Source organism: Telopea speciosissima, chromosome 3, assembly GCF_018873765.1.
Source record: "Telopea speciosissima isolate NSW1024214 ecotype Mountain lineage chromosome 3, Tspe_v1, whole genome shotgun sequence".
NCBI classification, from domain to species: Eukaryota; Viridiplantae; Streptophyta; class Magnoliopsida; order Proteales; family Proteaceae; genus Telopea; species Telopea speciosissima.
Window position 1 is genome coordinate 17,592,763 of NC_057918.1, and position 19,946 is coordinate 17,612,708.

The 19,946-nt window shown below is 37.5% G+C and overlaps 1 protein-coding gene across 2 annotated transcripts; it reads right to left on the reverse strand.

Moving 5' to 3' along the window:
- Positions 1 to 665: 665 nt before the first annotated feature.
- LOC122654629 (V-type proton ATPase subunit B 2) lies at positions 666 to 10,177 on the reverse strand. 2 transcript variants are annotated; one of them, XM_043848810.1, is made up of 15 exons: positions 10,071 to 10,177; positions 9,228 to 9,292; positions 8,097 to 8,152; positions 7,889 to 7,987; positions 5,815 to 5,874; positions 5,020 to 5,131; positions 4,699 to 4,907; positions 4,102 to 4,230; positions 3,816 to 3,953; positions 2,915 to 3,065; positions 2,724 to 2,806; positions 1,945 to 1,992; positions 1,748 to 1,801; positions 1,439 to 1,522; positions 666 to 1,218 (listed from the first exon to the last, which is right to left on the reverse strand). In XM_043848810.1, the coding sequence occupies exons 2-15, from the start codon at positions 9,283 to 9,285 to the stop codon at positions 1,033 to 1,035; spliced, it is 1,467 nt and encodes a 488-aa protein (XP_043704745.1). In that variant the 5' UTR covers positions 9,286 to 9,292; positions 10,071 to 10,177; the 3' UTR covers positions 666 to 1,032. The 2 variants fall into 2 exon arrangements, with proteins under 2 accessions (XP_043704745.1, XP_043704744.1); XM_043848809.1 differs by lacking the exon at positions 10,071 to 10,177 and adding an exon at positions 9,889 to 9,911.
- Positions 10,178 to 19,946: the final 9,769 nt, after the last annotated feature.

Here is a 19,946-nt window from a genome sequence, read left to right on the forward strand (position 1 = left end):
ATCCATAGTTCCGAACCTTGAGAGTTCAGACTTAAAATGCTCGCCCACATAAAGGTGCATTTGCTTTCTTCATGATCTTAGCTTCCGATAGTGGGGACTTGGTTCTGACATGGATTTTGATGAGAACGTATGAATGTTTTGAGCTTATATTCATGTGCTTATGGGTCATAATTAAGGCTTATGCCATGCAGGTTTTGGTTCTGCAATTATGGCTTCTGAGTAGAATTGATTAGCGAAAAGAATACATGTAACCTACTCCTTCATCAGAAAGAAACCGAGCATTTAGTCCTCATTTCATCAGAAGGCCTAAAGAAAGAGATTCCTCGAGCAGATGGCCAAAAAAGCAGTGGCCTGACACCTAAAAGGCTAAAACGCAAGTTGTGGTACAACAGTAAATATAATTTTATCACATTCATAGATCTATCCTCCAGACAACAATCACATCTCAATATTTTCACCCACCAAAATTAAATGTCCACCCCTAATGGATGCCCCATATCACATGCAATGCTTGAGTTGCAGAAATTGAAGGACCAACTTGAAACACATCCATACATAGGCCAAGACAAATCAAACACTAAAGAAACCTTCCATATAGTGAAAATCCATGACCACAAATACAAGCTACAATCAAGAGAGGGAGGGTGGAGTGAGAAGTCAAAACAAGCATGAATACAGCAACGACTTAATATGATAAAATCACCATTGTACCTAAACTGAACATGACTTTTTTTAAGCAGTACCCATGTCTACCTGGGTAGCACAAAAATAAATAAAACAAAGTAAAGATATTACAAAAGCTTTTTGGTTCTCAACAAAAGAATATTGACTGCTAGAACACCTGGAGACACACAACTTCAGTGAGCAGGCCATGAAGAATAACCAACACATTTATTTTTGCCGCATATACCAATGAACTACTCAGCCTAAGCAAGAAAAATAAAATCACGGCAAGAGAACAAACTGAGAAGCTTGTGCTAAGCACTGGATTGAACTAGGAGACTGAGGGATATAAGCCTTGGTTTTCTGTCCTCAATTAGCTGCATCTCGACTGTAGAACTGGTCTAGGGTCTTCGCTGGTATCCGATGGAGAAGCTCACGGGGGAAGATACGAAGTAGCGTCCATGCCAAATCAAGTGACTGGAAGATATTGCGGGTGTCATAGGCTCCTTGGCTTACAAATTTCCTCTCGAACTTGTCCAGGAATTCAAGATAAAGCTGTTTTTGCAAGAGAAATCTTAATAGTTAACATTTCTTTCTCATTAAAGAGGGGATGATGAATTCAAAAGACCGAACCAGAGAAAGACACTTATCTAGGAAGTGATGTGTTTATGCATATATGCATGTGTAATATATTGTAATACATATATATATATATATATATATATATATATATATATATATATATAGAGAGAGAGAGAGAGAGAGAGAGAGAGACCAGGTCCTCGGAAGAAAGAGCTTCTTCTCCAACAACAGCCTTCATTGCCTGAACGTCCTTTCCAATAGCATAATTTGCATATAGCTGAACATAAGGCATCACCAGGATCAGTTACAAGTTTTGATTCTCATTTTTACCAGTTTCAATCACGGCCAAAATAATTAGAGGAGTTTGTTCCAAATTTCACCTAAAATACCTAAATTTTGTGCAAGAAATTAACCAAATGTGCCAAAGTTGTAAAATTTACCAACTAGGAAGGTAAGTGATACGAGTGTGGGATTTGTACCAGTTCTAACTACCCAATCATACCTGGTTGGATACATCTGCATGATCTCGGCGAGTCATCCCTTCTCCAATGGCACTCTGCAAGATATATTGATGGTACAATCAATCAACTAGACCCCAGCTTCTTTATATCATCCTTTTTATAAATGATGACTAGGCATCTCAACTAGTCAATTAAGAGTTCAAAGAAAATCCAAGTTTTTTTAATACAGAAATCTTACCTTCATTAATCGTGAGAGTGATGGAAGAACATTGATTGGAGGGTATATCTGTTCAATAAGGAAAAGAGAAAAGTTTAAGTAATCAAATCAATAATACCCCTTGCAACAAATACCTGTGTAAGATGCAGAAACATGATGTAAAATTACTTCCAAACAACAGCCAGAGTACCATGTGACTGGGCCAACGCTGAACCAACCCAGCCCAGCTCAGAGCTGCCTACCAAATTGCATATTTTCCCTTGGCACTTGGCACAGACAACTAACCAGCGCAATTAGGATCATTTAGCCTCCTCCCCCAAAACATTGAGAACCTTTTTTTCTCTTTTTTACCCGGGCTGAATCACATGGAACCCAGAGAAGTAATAATGTTGGTAAGAAACATAGTAACATTCCAGTAATTCTTAACTGGTTCAGTGACTAGCATGGTGGTCTTGGAGTTCATGGTTTTAGGTCCTCAAAATATTGCTACAATTTTTTCTTTCCTAGTTAGCATTCATAAGAAATAGTCAGCCCAGAAGTACACCCCCAATCCATTGGTGAAGTGAGTTTGGACACTGTCGTCAGTAAGATTTGACATTAGGTCAGGCAGCAGAAGTTCAGCAGGCTTTCCAGTGTGCAAAGCCCAACAAAAACAAGTCTATGATCAGGTCAGGCCCATCAACCCTAGTCTTGATGCCAACATGCTTCATTGAAATTACTCCATTCCCAAGGGGCACTTGGCATAAGTTACTTCAGTTTTGCTGACGATACGAATTAAATCTTTAGTATATAACACTTACCTGTCGATTGTGGAGCTGTCTATCAATGTATATCTGCCCCTCAGTAATGTATCCTGTAAGATCTGGAGTAGGGTGTGTGATATCTGGACCGTTCAAGAAAATTGGCAATAATTAGTGTCTGATTACCCTGTCATTCCTTAAAAAACTTATTTAGAAAATATCCATGAGAAGTTTGAGAATTTCAAGCATACCATCGTTGGGCATAGTTAGAATAGGGATTTGAGTGATGGAGCCTTTTCGTCCTTCAATACGGCCAGCACGTTCATAGATTGTCGCCAGATCAGTGTACATATATCCAGGATAACCACGTCTTCCCGGCACTTCCTCTCGAGCAGCAGACACCTGTAGCAAAAATTAATTGCTTGCTTGTAAAGTAAAGGCGAAGGAACTCAAAAAAATGGTTGAATACTTCAGTTCTGTGTCCACGAAGACCTAGAAAACTTCTTATGGAATACGTGAATAGTTTGCAAACTTTCTCCATACATCTCTCCAGACTTGGAATCTCAAAAGCCAATTGAACTCTACGATATAAGATTGCTATTCAGTTATTTGGTATGAAATTAGGAGGCACAACAGGTTTCACCTTCAAGACACTATGTTTCCAATACAACTCCACACCAAGGTTCACATTGAATTTAATCGTGAGTGCATGGGGGCCACTGAGAACCTCAGCTCAAAATTAAAAAACAGCAGATCGATAATAGTAAATTGGGTAAATTCATATTCAAGTGATACTACATACTACAACTTTCCTTTGCTGCTACTGCAAATTGATATGTAATGTGAATAAACTATTCAGGAATAGAGACTTTGAACAGGACTTCAGGACTGTCAAAACAGTTAACATGTTTCTGGATGGACAGCAGCAAGAGAATCGAATAATCCCCATAGCTAATATATATCAACACTGCAATCATCTTCTGGTACTTGCCCAACACATACACACAGAGGAAGAGGAGGGGGAATAGGTAGTCAATAACTAGAAGCTCGATATGAGAGATTGTGCAAGTTACTGCCACTAATTTTAACCAGATTAGACATGATACCGCAAAAATAGTTAGGATTCAATTAGATAAATAGAGGATTTATTACCTCACGGAGTGCATCTGCATATGAACTCATATCTGTCAGTATGACCAGAACGTGCTTTCCACATTCATAAGCCAAATATTCTGCAGTAGTGAGAGCAATTCGAGGAGTAATAATACGTTCAATGGTGGGATCATTAGCCTGTGTAAGAGCATAGTGGACAAAAACATTAATGGAACCACCCAGATATCAAAAGGCACCACAAAACTCCATTCAAACAGAATGACCACAAAATTTACAAAAATAATTGTACAAAACCAAAAGTTCCAGATAAATTTAATGGAGGTACCAGGTTTAGGAAAAGGGTCACTCTCTCCATAGATCCATTTTCTTCAAAATCACGTTTAAAAAACTGTGCTGTCTCCATGTTTACTCCCATAGCTGCAAATACAATGGCAAAATTGTCCTCTTCTCCACCCTGTTACATGCATGAGATCAGATAGCACAATCATAGTACTGTGAGTTTTCAATGCTCTAAAAAGGAAAACGAAAAAATATGATGATAAAAATGAGCAATCAACTATGACGTTAGCTCTACCAATTAGGGCTAAACCAATCACTGGTCATTTAATTGATTCAAAATTCCAAATTACACATGGACTTAACCAACATGTAGGCTGTAGCTGATATGAACCATCACACTTCACAATACTAAAGAAGCAAGTTAAATTCGTGGTTCTAATTGTCCAATGACCAAAGAATTAGTTGACAAACACTTTAATTTACTCTAATGTTTTCAATGATATGAGCTCCCATAAACCCAGCTTCAACTTGAAATTGAATTGCTACACAATTAATATCCCAGAGTCATCAATAATTAAAAACTTCAATCAATTATGTCAAGGATATCAAATAGCTCATTACCACAAATCTAGTAGCAATATACCTCAATGTGACTTGCGGACTTCTCCAACCTCTTCACAAGACCAGCCTGACGACAGATCTGGGCAGCAATTTCATTATGTGGAAGACCAGCAGCAGAAAAAAGAGGGATCTTTTGTCCTCGAGCAATAGAGTTCATGACATCGATTGTAGAAATCCCAGTCTGAATCATCTCTTCTGGATAAGTTCTTTCACTCGGGTTGATGGAACTCCCTGAGAAATACAAAGAAAGTGTCTACAAGATATATGCAGAAGCAAAGTATGATACAAACCAAGAAGCTAATTAGTGATAACTTCAAAATGACATCTCCCTGAAATGACTGACCAGAAATATCCAAATAAGCCTCAGGTAAGATAGGAGGGCCATTATCAATAGGTTTGCCTGATCCATTAAATATACGCCCCAGCATATCCAATGAGACAGGAGTTTTCAAAACCTGAAAAAGAAAAAATGTGAGCCAATGAGGAAAACAGAAGAGCAATGAAATTTTTTTTGGGTATTTATTTTGGGAGGTCAGGGAGGTAATTTCTTTATCCTGGCGGTCCCAAAATGAGCTGAGTTTGATCTTAGAACACAAATAAGTATCCGTTGGTTGCTAGTGGAGAAGTTTCCACTTCAGTCTTCCAACAAAAAATGAAAATTTATGGCAAAAAAAAAAACGAGTGTTCAAACCAAGGGTTTAATTTGAGTCTAGCATTTCTACGAAATAATTGCAGTTTTAATTCCCTTCATGCTCATACAGTCATGGGTGACTGTTTCCCTAGAGTCCCTTGATATGTCGCCTCATTATTTTCCAATTAAGCTAGCCATTTATCGAAGAAAAACGTTTGTTGTCCATGTTGACCCACTCTCAACCGATATACTGGGCAGATCTTGACATTTCCATGTTGCAAGTGTGACAACATCGATATCAGTCCAGTATCAAATGTTTTGCAATGTTGTCTCCACAGCTATCCAACTGCAATGAATTTTTATTGGCACACTTACTGGAAATAAGTTTAGAAGGAAGAAAGAAAAAGAGGGGGGGGGGGGGGGGGAGAGGAGGGAGGGGGGACTGGGCAGCAAGTCTAGAAAACCCCGATCCACAAGATTTCAATAAGTTGAAGATTGAAAAGGTACCTCCCCTGTGAACTGCACCGTTGTGTATTTGTTGTCAATTCCAGAAGTTCCTTCAAAAACCTGCCAAAATAACAACCGATGGAACGGACATATTGTCAGAAAAATGACTCCACTTGTTAAGACCAAAACCCTAATGATATCCATAACAACACGTTTGATGGAAAATCCTATTTTAGTAAATATAAGTAAAGTGGGCCAGGCCCAAGTGTGAACCATATGGATTAGAATTCATATCCAATGTCTCATTAATATGCTCAAGTCCGGATCCCGATCCAACTCAGATCAGTAGCCCTGGTTTTGTATCCAACACAAAATCCTAATGGATCTTAAGGGAGAAGGATAGGCACTGCACATGTGCGGTAAGCTAGCGGTGGCACCAATGGGAGCGTGGGATGGGGCATTATACAGGAGGGGCAGTCATTTCAAAGGGGGGGAAGAGAGAGAGAGATGACACATGGGTGCTAGCTTATGGTAAACTGGCGGTGTGCCCAACCTTTTCCCAGATCTTAAATATGGATGAATTAGGGTCGTGGCTTGTATGCTCCCACTTAAATCTAGTTATATTTACTTGTAATAGATATACAAGTTTTGAGATTCATAGAGTCTGGATTCAAGTCCTAATATGATCTGAATAGCACAACCAGATCCAACCCAAAATTATACACGAATTTGATTCCAAGACCCAAACCAAGATAAACAGACATGGGTCAGAGCAAATCTGAGATCTGACCCACTCCATATCATGCCCACTCAAATGCTCATGTCCAAGGAACAGTACAAGGCCTGTTGTGTGAGGCATATGCCTTCAGACTCACCTCAAGGCTTAAGGCTCAATATATCTCAACAAATTAAAGGTTGATAGCAGTGGTTTTTCGCATTTTGGAAAAATATTGGAAACCATAATACACATATAACGAAAGGCACATCACAATATTAAGAAATAAGTATCCAAAAAAAAATCATTTGGAAAACTTTTCATTTATCAAGTGTTTCCCCCTACAACCATTCATTTCATCTTCCTAACACATTCTTTTTCATCTCCAATTTTTTTTTGGATACATGAATGTAGCATTACCTGACATATTTATTTCCTTACTAAAAACTCTTCTCAGGAGGTTTAGCGTCATCTTTTAGGCATGTGGAACAGCACATGCAATGCCTAATGATTTTGAAACACTGATCTATGATAATTTCCTTTTTCAAAAATACACTTGTCTTCAATTTTGTCCAAACAAACAGTGAATCGTCCTGCTCAAGGCATTATCTAGGGTGATTGATAACAAGCAAATATCATAAAATGCAAGCCCCACAATCGAAATATCTCCTTAATGTAATTAGAGGGCAACAAGAATATTTTGGTTTGTATCATTAACATCACATCAAACAGAAGTGCACACAAAGGAGAACATCAGACTAAAATGAAGAATGGCAGCAGCTTTTGTTACTAGAATTGGCTCTTGGCACGCACATGGAGGTTCAGGTTTAGGAGAAAATAAGTGGGAAATTATTTTTTCCCCCCACCGCAGCTTCCATGTAGGAAAACATAGAACTGATGTCTGGTAGATGTTACTATGGGCGATATGAGGGGACAGAGAAAATTCAAGAGCCTTCAAGCAGGATCCAGAATAATATTCAGACTAGTATCATAAGTAATTGTGTCCTAGATTGATGCTTCGGCCAGTAAGAGAATTCCATGAAAAACGGATAAAAATGGATTGATTGTTTGAAGGTACACATATCCTGTCAACTCTGAAAAGGTTACTCTAGAGGAGGCCCAGGAATGCAAATAACAAACGAGAGTTATAGATTATGAGTGAATTTCAAACTGAAAGGAAACAACAACCTATGTACACCATGAGATAGGGGTGTGTCATTGCAGAGCAATGTAGGATCCCAGGAAAAGGTACTTCAAAATAATTAATCACTAATAATTTGCACAGGGGCAAAGAAGAATGGTCAAACGTATTCCCCTCTATATAAGATTCACTTTGCCTTGAAGGCCCTCTCCACATATGAAACCATTGAAAATAAAAAAATATGACCAAATATTGGGGGAAGCAAATAGCATGGCAACCTGCACAACAGCCTTCTCTCCATCTACTTCTAGAACTTGACCCCTCCTGGTTGTTCCATCTCCCAGACGAATATTGACAATCTCCTGGTATTTGGGACCCTGAAGCAGTTCAACCATAATAATCCAAAATCAATGAATGCACACAACACTACTACCAAAATAATATTAACATGGCTGCAACAAACACAAGGCCAGGATAACACTCCACCTTAACTTTCTCTAAGATCACCAGTGGTCCTGCAACTCCAGAGACAGTCCTATACTCTGCAAGACAAATATAATCAGTTCTAGTCCAAAATTTTATAGAACCTTGGTGGTGCAAATCATAAGTTCAGGTGGGGTAGAGAACAGGGTTTATCCAGCTGGAGCACCACATGAGTTTGAACAAGATAGGATCAGCCAACCTTTACATGGGTGAAAACAGTTGACTGGTTGGATCCAAGAGTCCAAAATGGGTACTATTGGATTTGTTAGTTTAGTCAAGTTGGATTAGAAAAGGTCAACCATGCATATATCTCGCACAGCTAAAACATACTATAGAAGTTAGCTATGGTAATTTGAAGAAAGCTAATTACATCCCTAAACAATCAAGACAGACTTCTTCGATCAATATAAGGGTGTACCCAATGCATGAGGCTCCCACTACTGCAGGATCTGGGGAGGGGCATATGTATGCAGCCTTACCCCCGCTTCGCGAAGAGGCTGTTTCCAGATTCGAACCCAGGACCACCAGGTTGCAATAGGGCAACCATTGTGATCAATACACTTGCTTAATTTATTATTGTTTTCTTCAATATTGGAACTGCAAGACATATTCAAATCACTATATGGCATGCAGAGAAAAGATTGCACTGAGGACTTGTAAACACATTCATACATTCATGTACACATAACAAATAGGAGTTCTGAGGACAACCCCTCCACAATCTTAGATGCACATGACCTTTATTCATCCCCACGGAGGGATGATGTAGCCATTTAAGAACTCGTAGATTGCTCTATGTCAAATTTAGCAACACAACTCAACTGTATGATCAACTATGTATGAAACCTTTCCCCTAATAATAATAGCCATTAAAATTATTGGGTACTTTAGGTGAAAGAAAGTAAAAAATGTAGAGGGCAAAACAATTGCAATGGCTCCACCAATGCTAAACAGGTCAAGTGAAAAAAAAATGAATTGGAGAAAGTACATCAACATAGAAACAGTAGTATCAAATATATACATTTAAATGAATAAGAAATGCAATTACAAATTAATCTATATGAATCTAAAAATTCATGTGACAAACCTTGTGATCTTGACACATAGATAGAAGATTGAAAAGGAATAACTTACCCATGCCAATCTCCAGCTGTCCCTCCTCCATGTCAGAATTTTTTTGTGCCACACCCATCTTTAAGCTGATAAAACAAGGAAAAGTCCCCCGTTAATGTTGGAATAAGGACTACAGTGAGACACACAACCACAATAAAGACAATGTACGACAAACTTCATCAAATTAATGAAATGCTGTACTCCAAGGAACAGTAGGAGAGAACAAAGCCAAAGCTATTTTTAAGCGGCTAATGCTAACTTAGTTCCGGAAAATAAAACCATTAGTGGTGGCATATGAGTTTCAGACTTCATTTCTGGAAGGAGACAGTGCTATAAGATCATTCAAAAGTTAAGACGCGCGAGGTTTCCTCGAATCGCAGAGTTAGGGGAAAACCAATCACTGGGTACGGGCATTATACATGAACGATTTAGAACAAAAAATATATATTTAAAAAATAAATAAAAATTGCCTTGAACTAGATTTCGCACCAAGATCATAAATTTCAAAACCCATAGTAAACATACCGAAACCAATACTAAGTACAGTGAGCAATCTACTAGCCTTAATTCCCAAAATTATAATATATCCTTCTCCGTTTCAGAAACAACTAAGCAAGGATTGATTGGTACAGAAAGTAGTCACAGAAACACCTATAGGATACGGGATATCAAATTCAACCACTTGATCGAATGAACAGAAGCGTCGAAATGATCCAATCGAATTTCTGAGTTAATCAGAAGTTGCAATTCGGATACAGAATCAAATCGAATTGAATAAAAGCATCGATGGAGGAATGATTCAGATAGGAACAAAGAGAATATAAGTTTAAGCGTAACAAAGAAGAGATCCGAGAAAGAACTTGCCTTTGACCTGTGTATGTGAGAGATCCACAGGGAGAGAGAGATAAAGAGAGGGTGGAGATATGGAGAGAGGGAAAGAGATCTGATGGACAACAAATAATTACCCCGGGGGATTGGGGAAGTAGGGCGCTTTTTATATCAAATCTCGATAATTTAAGGCCTGTTCCTCTATTTCTTTCTGTTCCTATCTTCGGTTTTTTTTTTTTTGTTTTTTGCTCCTGTCAAGGCAATTCTGATTTCTCTCTTTTTTTGTACTGCTTGTTGTGCCCCTAATCTGTACGGATATAGATATAGCCAGTTTTTCTACGGCATGGTTTATAAAATCGGAACGAATTGATCGATTTGACTTGGAATCGGCCGAGATCAACTCCGATTCTAAAGTTTTGGAGCAGGCCAATTCTATGAAGTAACAGAGAGTTTTTGGGATCGATTCTGAATTAAAATCCCTTTTTTACCCCTTAAAAAAGAAAAGGGTATATATAGCCAGCCATAAGCCCATAAGGCCAGGTGGTTAAAATGATCGGTTTGGTCTGGTTTTGATCGGTTTAATTTGGTTTATGTATATATTGATCAAAATCAAAGCTGAACCATTAAGGAGGAATTTGGTTTCGATTTTTGTCTGGTTGATTTCATTTTATTATTTTTTTCAAATTTTTTAGAAAAAAAAAACATAATTTTCTGATTTTGGTTGTTTGATGGCTTTGATCAGTCTTACCGATTGGTTTCATTTTTTGTACCAATTCCTAAATACCTAAATCTAAGAGTGCCCAATAATGGATTCAGTTCGATTCAATTCAGTTCTTTCAATCAGTTTTGGTCAGTCCAATTGATTCGATTTGATTTTTGACACCTCTTTATAAGGAGGAAGTAGACTCTTAAATACAATTTGGACAAAAATTCTCCATACGAGAGTGTACCATTCACGCCGAAACACAAAGAGAGGCAAAATGAGAACTATTGCCCGTACAAATTATAAAAAGATACATCCGTAGATATGCATTATACAATGGTAGTTTTATACATACAAGTAGTGCATATTAGCATGACCAATTAGATGTTGTACTGTACAAGTGTCATAGACTTTAATTGTATCCCTATACCCCTATTCCATGCTATCTATTGTCCTTGGTCTTACCGAAACAGCTCATCAACAGGATTGACAAGGCAAAATATCTCTTTAATTGGGAAATTAGGGGAATCAACAGAAGTTTGAAGCCGTCCATTTCTGTCGGTGAGATCAGTTTTTCTTGTCATACCAAAAGGAAAGGGATTAAGTTCATTAGTTGGAAATGTGTGTTTGGTTGTGAAAGGGGTACATTGGGCATAACGCACAGCTACAACTATCTTTTTTGTGAAATGGAATTCAAGATTTTTTTGGTTTTTTGATGGGAGAAGATTCCCTGAGCCTCAGTGGTTGGCTGAGGTAGGGTACTGCTAGCACCTTTGTGTCTCTAGTCTCTTCATATGATATAAGCTTGCAGCCCTTTTATGTATGATATCGTTTTGTCGCGTCTTGTTGGTGTGCTCCCTGTGCCACCACTTGCTTAAACAACTCTCTTCCCTTTTTTATTCCAAAAAAATATATGGTCAAAGATTTCCCATATCGTGGACATGGGGTAAATCTTGGACCATTATATGTTCCATTTCTTGGGCAGGTCCATTTCCCCACCACACCAATCATGGTGTAGAAAATGGGTTTGTTTAGTAGAGGACTCACATGGTGTCTTAGAAGAAAGTGGCAATGCAGGTCCCATGGCTCATTTTGTGAAGAAGTATGGAAAGAAATCCCCACCATTGATATCGTGAGGATCTTTTACCCTAGTATATGTAACCCTCAATCAATGACCTTCTGGGACCCCTAATACTTATCAAGTGCTGCCAGTTGTCCTCACTTCAAAATTTCCAAGTAAAGCTAAGTCTTGCATACAATCATCAGATCCTATTAAACTCAAGTATAAGACTCATGAGGTTTGGGATCTGGGATACTTTTCCAACAGGAAATGGAAAAGCATTCAACACAAAGCTCCTCATCCCCTTCATTTATAAAAACAAAGGGAAAATGACATCTCCATCCTCTATTTATGAAACAGTTCCATTGCTCTTCATTGGTGCGTTCCCCTATTCTATCTGCCATTAAGTACAATTATTTCATATAAATAAGAGTAGGAAGGGATTCAAATCTAAGTTTTGCTGAGATAGATTATAAACAAAGGACTTTGGTTACTGTTTATGGAAAAAATAAAATCCCACCCCTATTCCACAACCCACTACACTGTGGAACCTAATCTCACAACATTCCCACCCCATCCTCTCTATCAAACAAACAGGCTGGCAATGATAAAATGTTTCAAGCTGTTAAGGCAAATGGTTGGGTTCGATTCTTGAAAGTGGTCAATTTATTCAAATATGCCAAAAGTTATGACATTATAGGGGGGCCATTGCTCAAAATGTTCAAGCTCCTTAAGGCAAATGTCTAGGTTTGAGTCTTGAGGGCAGTCACTTCATTCAAAAATGTCAGAGGTTAGGACCGAATAAGGGGCTATTGCTAGGGCAAATGCCTGGGTTTGAATCCTGAGACCTATCACTTTATTCAAAAATGCCAGAGGTTAGGATTGAATAGTGGGCCACTGCTTAGGGCAATTGAAAAATGTTGAAGTTGCCAAGGCAAATGCTTGGGTTTGAGTCTTGAGGACGAACACTTTATTCAAAAATGTGTTTTTTGTTTTTATAAGTACCTACAAAAGGAGGGGAGGAGGTAACAACTAGGGTTCAAACTCGAGACCTCCTGGTGAGCATGGGCTTATCGCACCATCGCTTCACCAACTGCGCTAGATAGTTGTTGTTATATTAAAGAATGTTAAAGGTTAAGACTGACTCCAAACTAATCTAGAGCAATGATAAAATGTTCAAGCTGCTAGGGCAAATGCCTTGATTTGAGTCCTAAGACTTGTCACTTTATTCAAAAATGCCGGAGGTTAGGATTGAATAGTGGGAGAGGTTAAGATTGAATAGTGTTCTACTGCTTAGAGCAATGGTAAAATATTGAAGTTGCCAAGGCAAATGCCTGGGTTTGAGTCTTGAGGACGGTCACTCTATTCAAAAATGTTAAAGGTTAAAACCGACTCCAAACTAATCCCTCTCAAGATCTCAAAATTTTTAAGTTTATAATCATGGAATTGCTAGCACATGAGAATTATATGTTTTTCCATCCCAATAATGAAAATTAGCCAAAAAGATTGTTGTTAAGAAAACTCAAACAATCCTTCTCAGATTGAATCGATCAAAATCATCTGGATCGGGTCGGTATTGGCCTAGATCGATCTTGAGTTATGACCGATCTTGTCTAGTATTAGTGGGTTGTTCCCTGGATCGATCAACTCGGTCTAATCACCCAAAACTTGGGATTGAATCGGTCAGTATCGATAGTTATGGTTTTAAAATAGTTCATAATCCTTGGATTGGATTGGTTGATTCGCCCGGATTGGGTTGATATCGACTCTGATTTTTCGATTTACTTTTACTTTCCATAATTTGTTAATATATTTTGACCAATACTAGCCAATACAAGAACCGATCCAGTAAAATCCAACTTTTGTCATTTTTTAACGATACAAACAGACCTGGATCAGTATCGAATCAGTATTGGCCCTGACCAATCCCAGTATTACATACCAATATACCATGATTGAGAGAGGGAGGTGGTGCGACGAAGAGGGATGGAAGAAATTAGTCAACGGTAAAAATGTAAAAAAAAAAAGTTTGGTAGTGATGTGGGGGTACTATTTTGGATAGTTTTATAATAACAATTTTTGTTGAGTAATTTAATTAAGGGGCATCTGTGGGGTAGCGTAGGGGCCACGTGCATACGACAGCCAATGAAAACATGTGCATTGGCATCTCGGGGGTGGGACGGTCATTTCACCCCATTGTGTCTAGGCATGGCCTGCGCCTCCTCAACGGAGATCATTTTCGTTTGAATTAAACAAAAGATTGGATGGGTAAGTTGATAAATCCGAACCCAATCTTGTAATCTTGTAATTTTATCAAAAATAAATGTATTTAGGTCCGGACCTTTCCTATGAGCATAGGAGTATAGGGCACATAGTCGTTAGGTGAGAGAAAAAAAACTCGATGGCCGCTGGTTTGGGTTTCACGCAAAAAGGAACCCTGCCGCTAGTTATCGTTTTCAATTGGAAAATTGATGATTATGTAAAAATGAAGGTATTCAAACTAAAAAATTTGACCTCCACACTCCTCTCCTTCTCTGCTCATCTCGCCATGATCCTTGGAACTGCCACCAATGACAATGTTGACGATGTCGACGATGATGACGATGAACCCGCCTGAAAAATCATCCCCCTTTCATGGATCATCACCGCCCCGCCTTCCACTCTGCTTCACCGCCCACTATGCCCACCTCCATTCCAACTTGCTCCACCGCCCTTTGCACCCGCACCCCTTCCCCTCCCCCTCCCTTGAAGCTCCCCACTATGCCCTATCCAACCTCAACTTTGTGGTTGGTTATGGTTTTTAACCATCGTGTCGAGGGGCTTCCAGTCAAGGGAAGTTTTTCTTTTCTTTTTGTTTGTGTGTTTGCAGGTTATGTCAACCCTAGTGCTGGTAGCACCAAGACTATCGTCGGCTCTGAAGCTTCAGCCGCCATTCATTCTTCACCATCCCTCCTCTGTCGTAGGACGATGCTCCACTCGCCAATTCAGCAAATCCTTACAGATTTGTTCAAAAGTAGATTTGTGGTAGCGTTTCTGATGGCCTTCTTGTCATCAGTTGAAGCTCCACTCGTCGATCCAGCAGATCTTTGTTGATCTGACAAGTCTGTTTGAAAGTAGGTTGTGATAGCGTGTCGACAGGTGTGGGCAATTTGGCGTTGGTCTTTTCGGCACATATGGGGCCCCATCTATTGACATTCTTGTGCATGCACTCTATGTTAGCTGTGTCTACAGCTTTTTTTCTAGGAAAATGGTTCTGACCATCCCTTAGTCTGGATGATCCAGTCAATAGCATATGAGATCAGGTCAAGTTCTATTTTTTGATTTCGGATATCATATATCCATACCTTGTGTTTGTCATGCTCTCTATATGTTTTATGTATCTTATTTTCTTCTATTTGGCATTAAACGCGCATAAATGAATAATCTTCTTTCTACCCAAAAAAAAAGTATTCGACAAATAAGAGGTAAGCTTCGGAGTAGCTTCCTCTTGCTTTTTGTTATTATCGTCATTATTAATTATCATTATTTGAGTTTGTAGTCCCTATGCTCGTGGACAATCTTTCCTTTTCAGGATGTTTCTTTCTTTTTTTATTGGGAAAAAAGGTGGCTTCCTTTTCAAGATGGTAGCGTCTTATTAAACATTTACTTTATTTGTGGTTGGCATGGCTGGTGGCTTAGGCGTCCATAAGTGCCTCGTGGCAATTTGTGAAGGATTTTATTTTGGTTCACAATTATCATAGGAAAAAGGTCGTCTGAGCCAACCATAAGGGTACACTAGCACTCTCTTTATCTCTTTTTTTTTCACATGATTCTGTGTCTCTTTCTTCACATGAAATGATCCTGTTCCCACTCACTATACTATACACAGGTAAAAAAATGCTCTCCCATATCCAATCAAACAGTCATATCTACAGTGGTGAAGAGATTCTTCTTTAATTTTATTTTTTTTTGGTAAAGGATTCTTCTTTAACCACAAGTGAAGAAAGACTACATCCCTAAAATATCACAGCATGTTGCCGACAACAATCTTCTCATAGCATAAGGAATCATAGCATTTCTTTCTTTCCAAATGACCTAAGTACCCACATTATGTCATCTTTTGACAATCTGTCTCTCTCTAGAATCCCTTTGTCCCTGTGGCTCTTGTCAAAAATAAAATTCCCTCTGTGCCACCTGAAGAAGATAAAAACTTTAGTTCTACAGTCCAGTCGACCATGTTGGTGCACACTATAATATAATTTGAGAATTTATTATAGTGAGAGTGGATCTCTGCATAATGGTAAAATTGCTTCATTGTGATTTTGGATTCAAGTCAAGAAATAGCTTCTGTGGAAAGCGGGGGTAAAACTGCATACATTATGATCCTCCCCAAACCCCATATTGGCAGGAAGCAGGAGCCTTGTGCACTGAATACTTATATAAAAGTACAACCAAAGCTCATCTATAATATATGCAAATATATTAAAAATAAAAATAATAAAAAAACCATTTTTTTCAAGAATAATTGAACTATAAGTTGAATTATATGTGAATCAGTTCATGAGCAGCACGACATGATATCCCAATAACAAGCATATAACAATGCACAACTGATCCAATCCATGTACTAAAACTTGTGATGAAAGAACCAAGCCATGTCTGATTCGGTCTAACCTGTAATAAGGGTCCCCAACCCCACCCCCCAAAAAAAAAGACTAAGGGTGTTAAACAGTGTGGTTTCGATTTAAACGATTTAATTCGATTCAAAATGTAGTAGGTAGAGATCGAACTGTTTATTGAATGGTTTCGATTTGTGATTTCACTACCATTTACTGAACGATTTTGGTTTCTCAATTTGTAAATGGTTTCAGTTTCTTAATATTAAACGGTTTCGATCTCAGTTTTGTGACTCTAGAACTTGAATAGAAGAGACGAAGACAAGGAAGAGGTAATAGGTTCATAAACGGTCTTTAAACAGTTTATTAAATGGTTAGGTTCATATTAGGTTTAATGAGTTTTACACGTTTGAAGTTGTCGTTTAATGGCTCAGAAGTGAATCGAACCGGTTTTATTTTTAAAATCAGAACCAAACAATTTATTACATGGTTTACTGATTCCAAATTAAACAGTTAGATTTTAGTTCAATTTTGACACCCTATTTATGGTCATCCCATAACAAATTTAGGGTAAATGTTTTCATATATTGGAGATGCATTATCTTTCCTGAAAGAAAGAGAAGTGCATTATTATTATTAGTATGTGTATTTACAAAGAGGCAAATATATTCCTAGTTGGGTCAACTATGATTATTTCGTGATTGGCTGACCAATTTATGTCATTTGGAAAGATGATATAATAATTATGGTAGTTGGATGTTTAAAAAATATTCTTGATTAGCCACATGTCAAATTTCAAACCTTAATTCAATCATCTCCTCCTTCTATGTAGTGGTTAAACTTCTCTCATGTACGTCAATGCATCTCTTCATTAATTTGTACGACCTCTTCCTACCCAAAAATAAAAAAATAAATAATTTTGTACAACCTCTTAATAGTTCAGAATTTTCCAATGTTTTATTATGCCACGTGGCAAACCCTATTTGGACTAAAACCAGAAATGTGAGTATAGGACCCTGAATTCTTTGTGTGCATCGAATTTCAACATCATATGCCTTGCCACGTCGCAGCAATGGTTGTGTCAACTAGAGATGTTGACCGAAAAACTTGCTCCTCAACAATATTTAGGGAGAGGGATGGGTATGCTAGCGGCATACCGTATGTTAACACCTCATGTATTTATCTCTCTCTTCCCCCCTTTGAAATGACTCTCTTACCCGCCAAAGGGAGGAAGAGTGAGACAGACGCATAGGTGCTAACTTACGGTATACCGCTAGCATACCTAACATTTTTCTAAATATTTATAAGGGAGTATGTTCTCTGTCCGAGAGCGCATTTGGGTGCTAGCTACACCCAGACTCATGGGGTGGGAGATGGGCAGGGTTTGGGTCATTGAGGGGGGTGGGCTGGTCATTTTGCCCACCCCCATGTGTCTGGACGTACCCTACGCAAAGAACTTTATCCCTATTTATAATTTCAAAATCTTGAATGTTAACTGTACTTACTATGAAATATTTTATTCTACTGAGGTTAACAAGGTCCAAGGGCAATCTTTTGCCATGTGATTGCTGAGATGGTAATAAAAAATATAGGCAAATAGTTCCCAATTTACTATTGAATATGCCAAATTTACATCGTAAAGGATTCACCACGTCGGGAAAAAAACTCTAATTCTAACTAATTTGACTTAAGATTCAATTAAGCAGTGATTTAGTAAGAAGATGGAAAAATTGCAATTTATCAACTATATAGTAGACCAGCTATAGTGAGAACGTAAGGGCATTTATGTCAAACACATGATGTAAAACATTTGAGTTCACATCACCAATACAATACTTACATTGGCAAAACTTCAAAAATAATGGTTAAACTCATGATGAATCATACATTCATACATCGGTTAGGATCTATCAACTTTAAAATGTGGACATAATATAGAGTGAGGAATTCCCTACTGACCCAATTTCAAATTGAGTTATGTTAACTCTAAGCTTAATGAGATGGCAAACTTTCCTCCTTTATTTATATAAAATTAGGAAATATCTCAATCTAACTATGTCTAGTGAAGTATAATGCTTCACTATTGTCATATATCAATACATGAGTTCGTCACAATAAAAAAATCTCATTGATACAATTTCAGCCTAACATAGAAAGTGGTTAAAATTATATAAAGATGGCATTTTATATTTTATATACACTTCCAACCAGTGACATTTTTGTAATATTATTAAATCGTTGAATTAGGGTTTGAGGCATTTTATTACTTATTTTGGGATTAAAATTGGACTAGTGAAATGGATGCGAGATTCTCTATCACATGAACTAATCAACAAACTGTTAAGTGATAAATAGTAAAATGTTATACTTCAATAGGCATAGTGAAGCCTAGACGAATGAATAATTCATGTACTTTTAAGAATAAAATAATACATAAATAAGTGAATAATATTAATGCATCAAATAATTCTTTATTTTTTTTTATTTTCCATCAAAAACAAAAAGGTAGTTGTTTATTATATATTTTTTTTCTTTAACCAAAACGCTAAGTTGGACTTTGAATCCATCAAACAATTCTTTATTCTTATCTTTTCCATTTTTGATAAAAAATAAAAACTAATTATATTTTTGTGTTTCTTTATATCTTAATCGACGTATTGGAACATAATGACACATAATGATTTAATAATGTTTAGAAACTGATATATCTTTATCAAAATAATCTAGAAATTAGGATATATGACACGTCCTAATGCAAAAGCCTGTTTGCTTCGGTTTAATGTAAAACCGATGGTTTTTAAAATGAAACCAAAATTTAATCAAATCGAAAAAAAAGTTTCAGTCTCTAAATAAAAAACCAAACCGAACTTATTTCGGTTCGATTTGATTTTAAATGACCATTTCAATTTCGGTTTCAAATTGACACCCTTACAGGGCGGATTAGATTTGATACCTCTAGTTTGTTAACCGAATCCGGCACGGTGATGGTTTTGCCTTTCAACTCGGATGTGCACAATATGGATATTTTGAATAATAAAATTAGCAACTTCGTTATAGTGTTTTGTATCATGTAGGATGGTCAGATACTCAGATGATAGAAGGTTAGTCCTTTAATCAATGCTAAAAAATTGATTTTTGCATGAAAAGAGGAAAATAATACATTTCTTCAAACAATCCCTTGCAAATTACCGTGCCCCATGAACCATGGTTTTAAGAATTGAGAATTAGACCGGTCAATTTACTGATAAGGATCAGAATTGGACATGATTTTTTTTTTTTTTTTTTGGTAGAAGGAATCGGACATGATCGATCTTGATTTTGATTGATTCATGGTCTAAAATCCTAGAATAATTGTGTTTTAATTTCTGAAGGTCGATTGTAGGATTATTTTGGAACCAATTCCGATCAATTCTGAACCGATCCAAATCAATATCGACCAGGATTGATACGGGATCTGATTTCGTGTTCTAAAACCTTGCCAAGGCCCTAGACTCCAAAACAGTTTATCCTCAATTACTCAGGCTTGAACAGTAAGGGGCATTATTATTCGGATT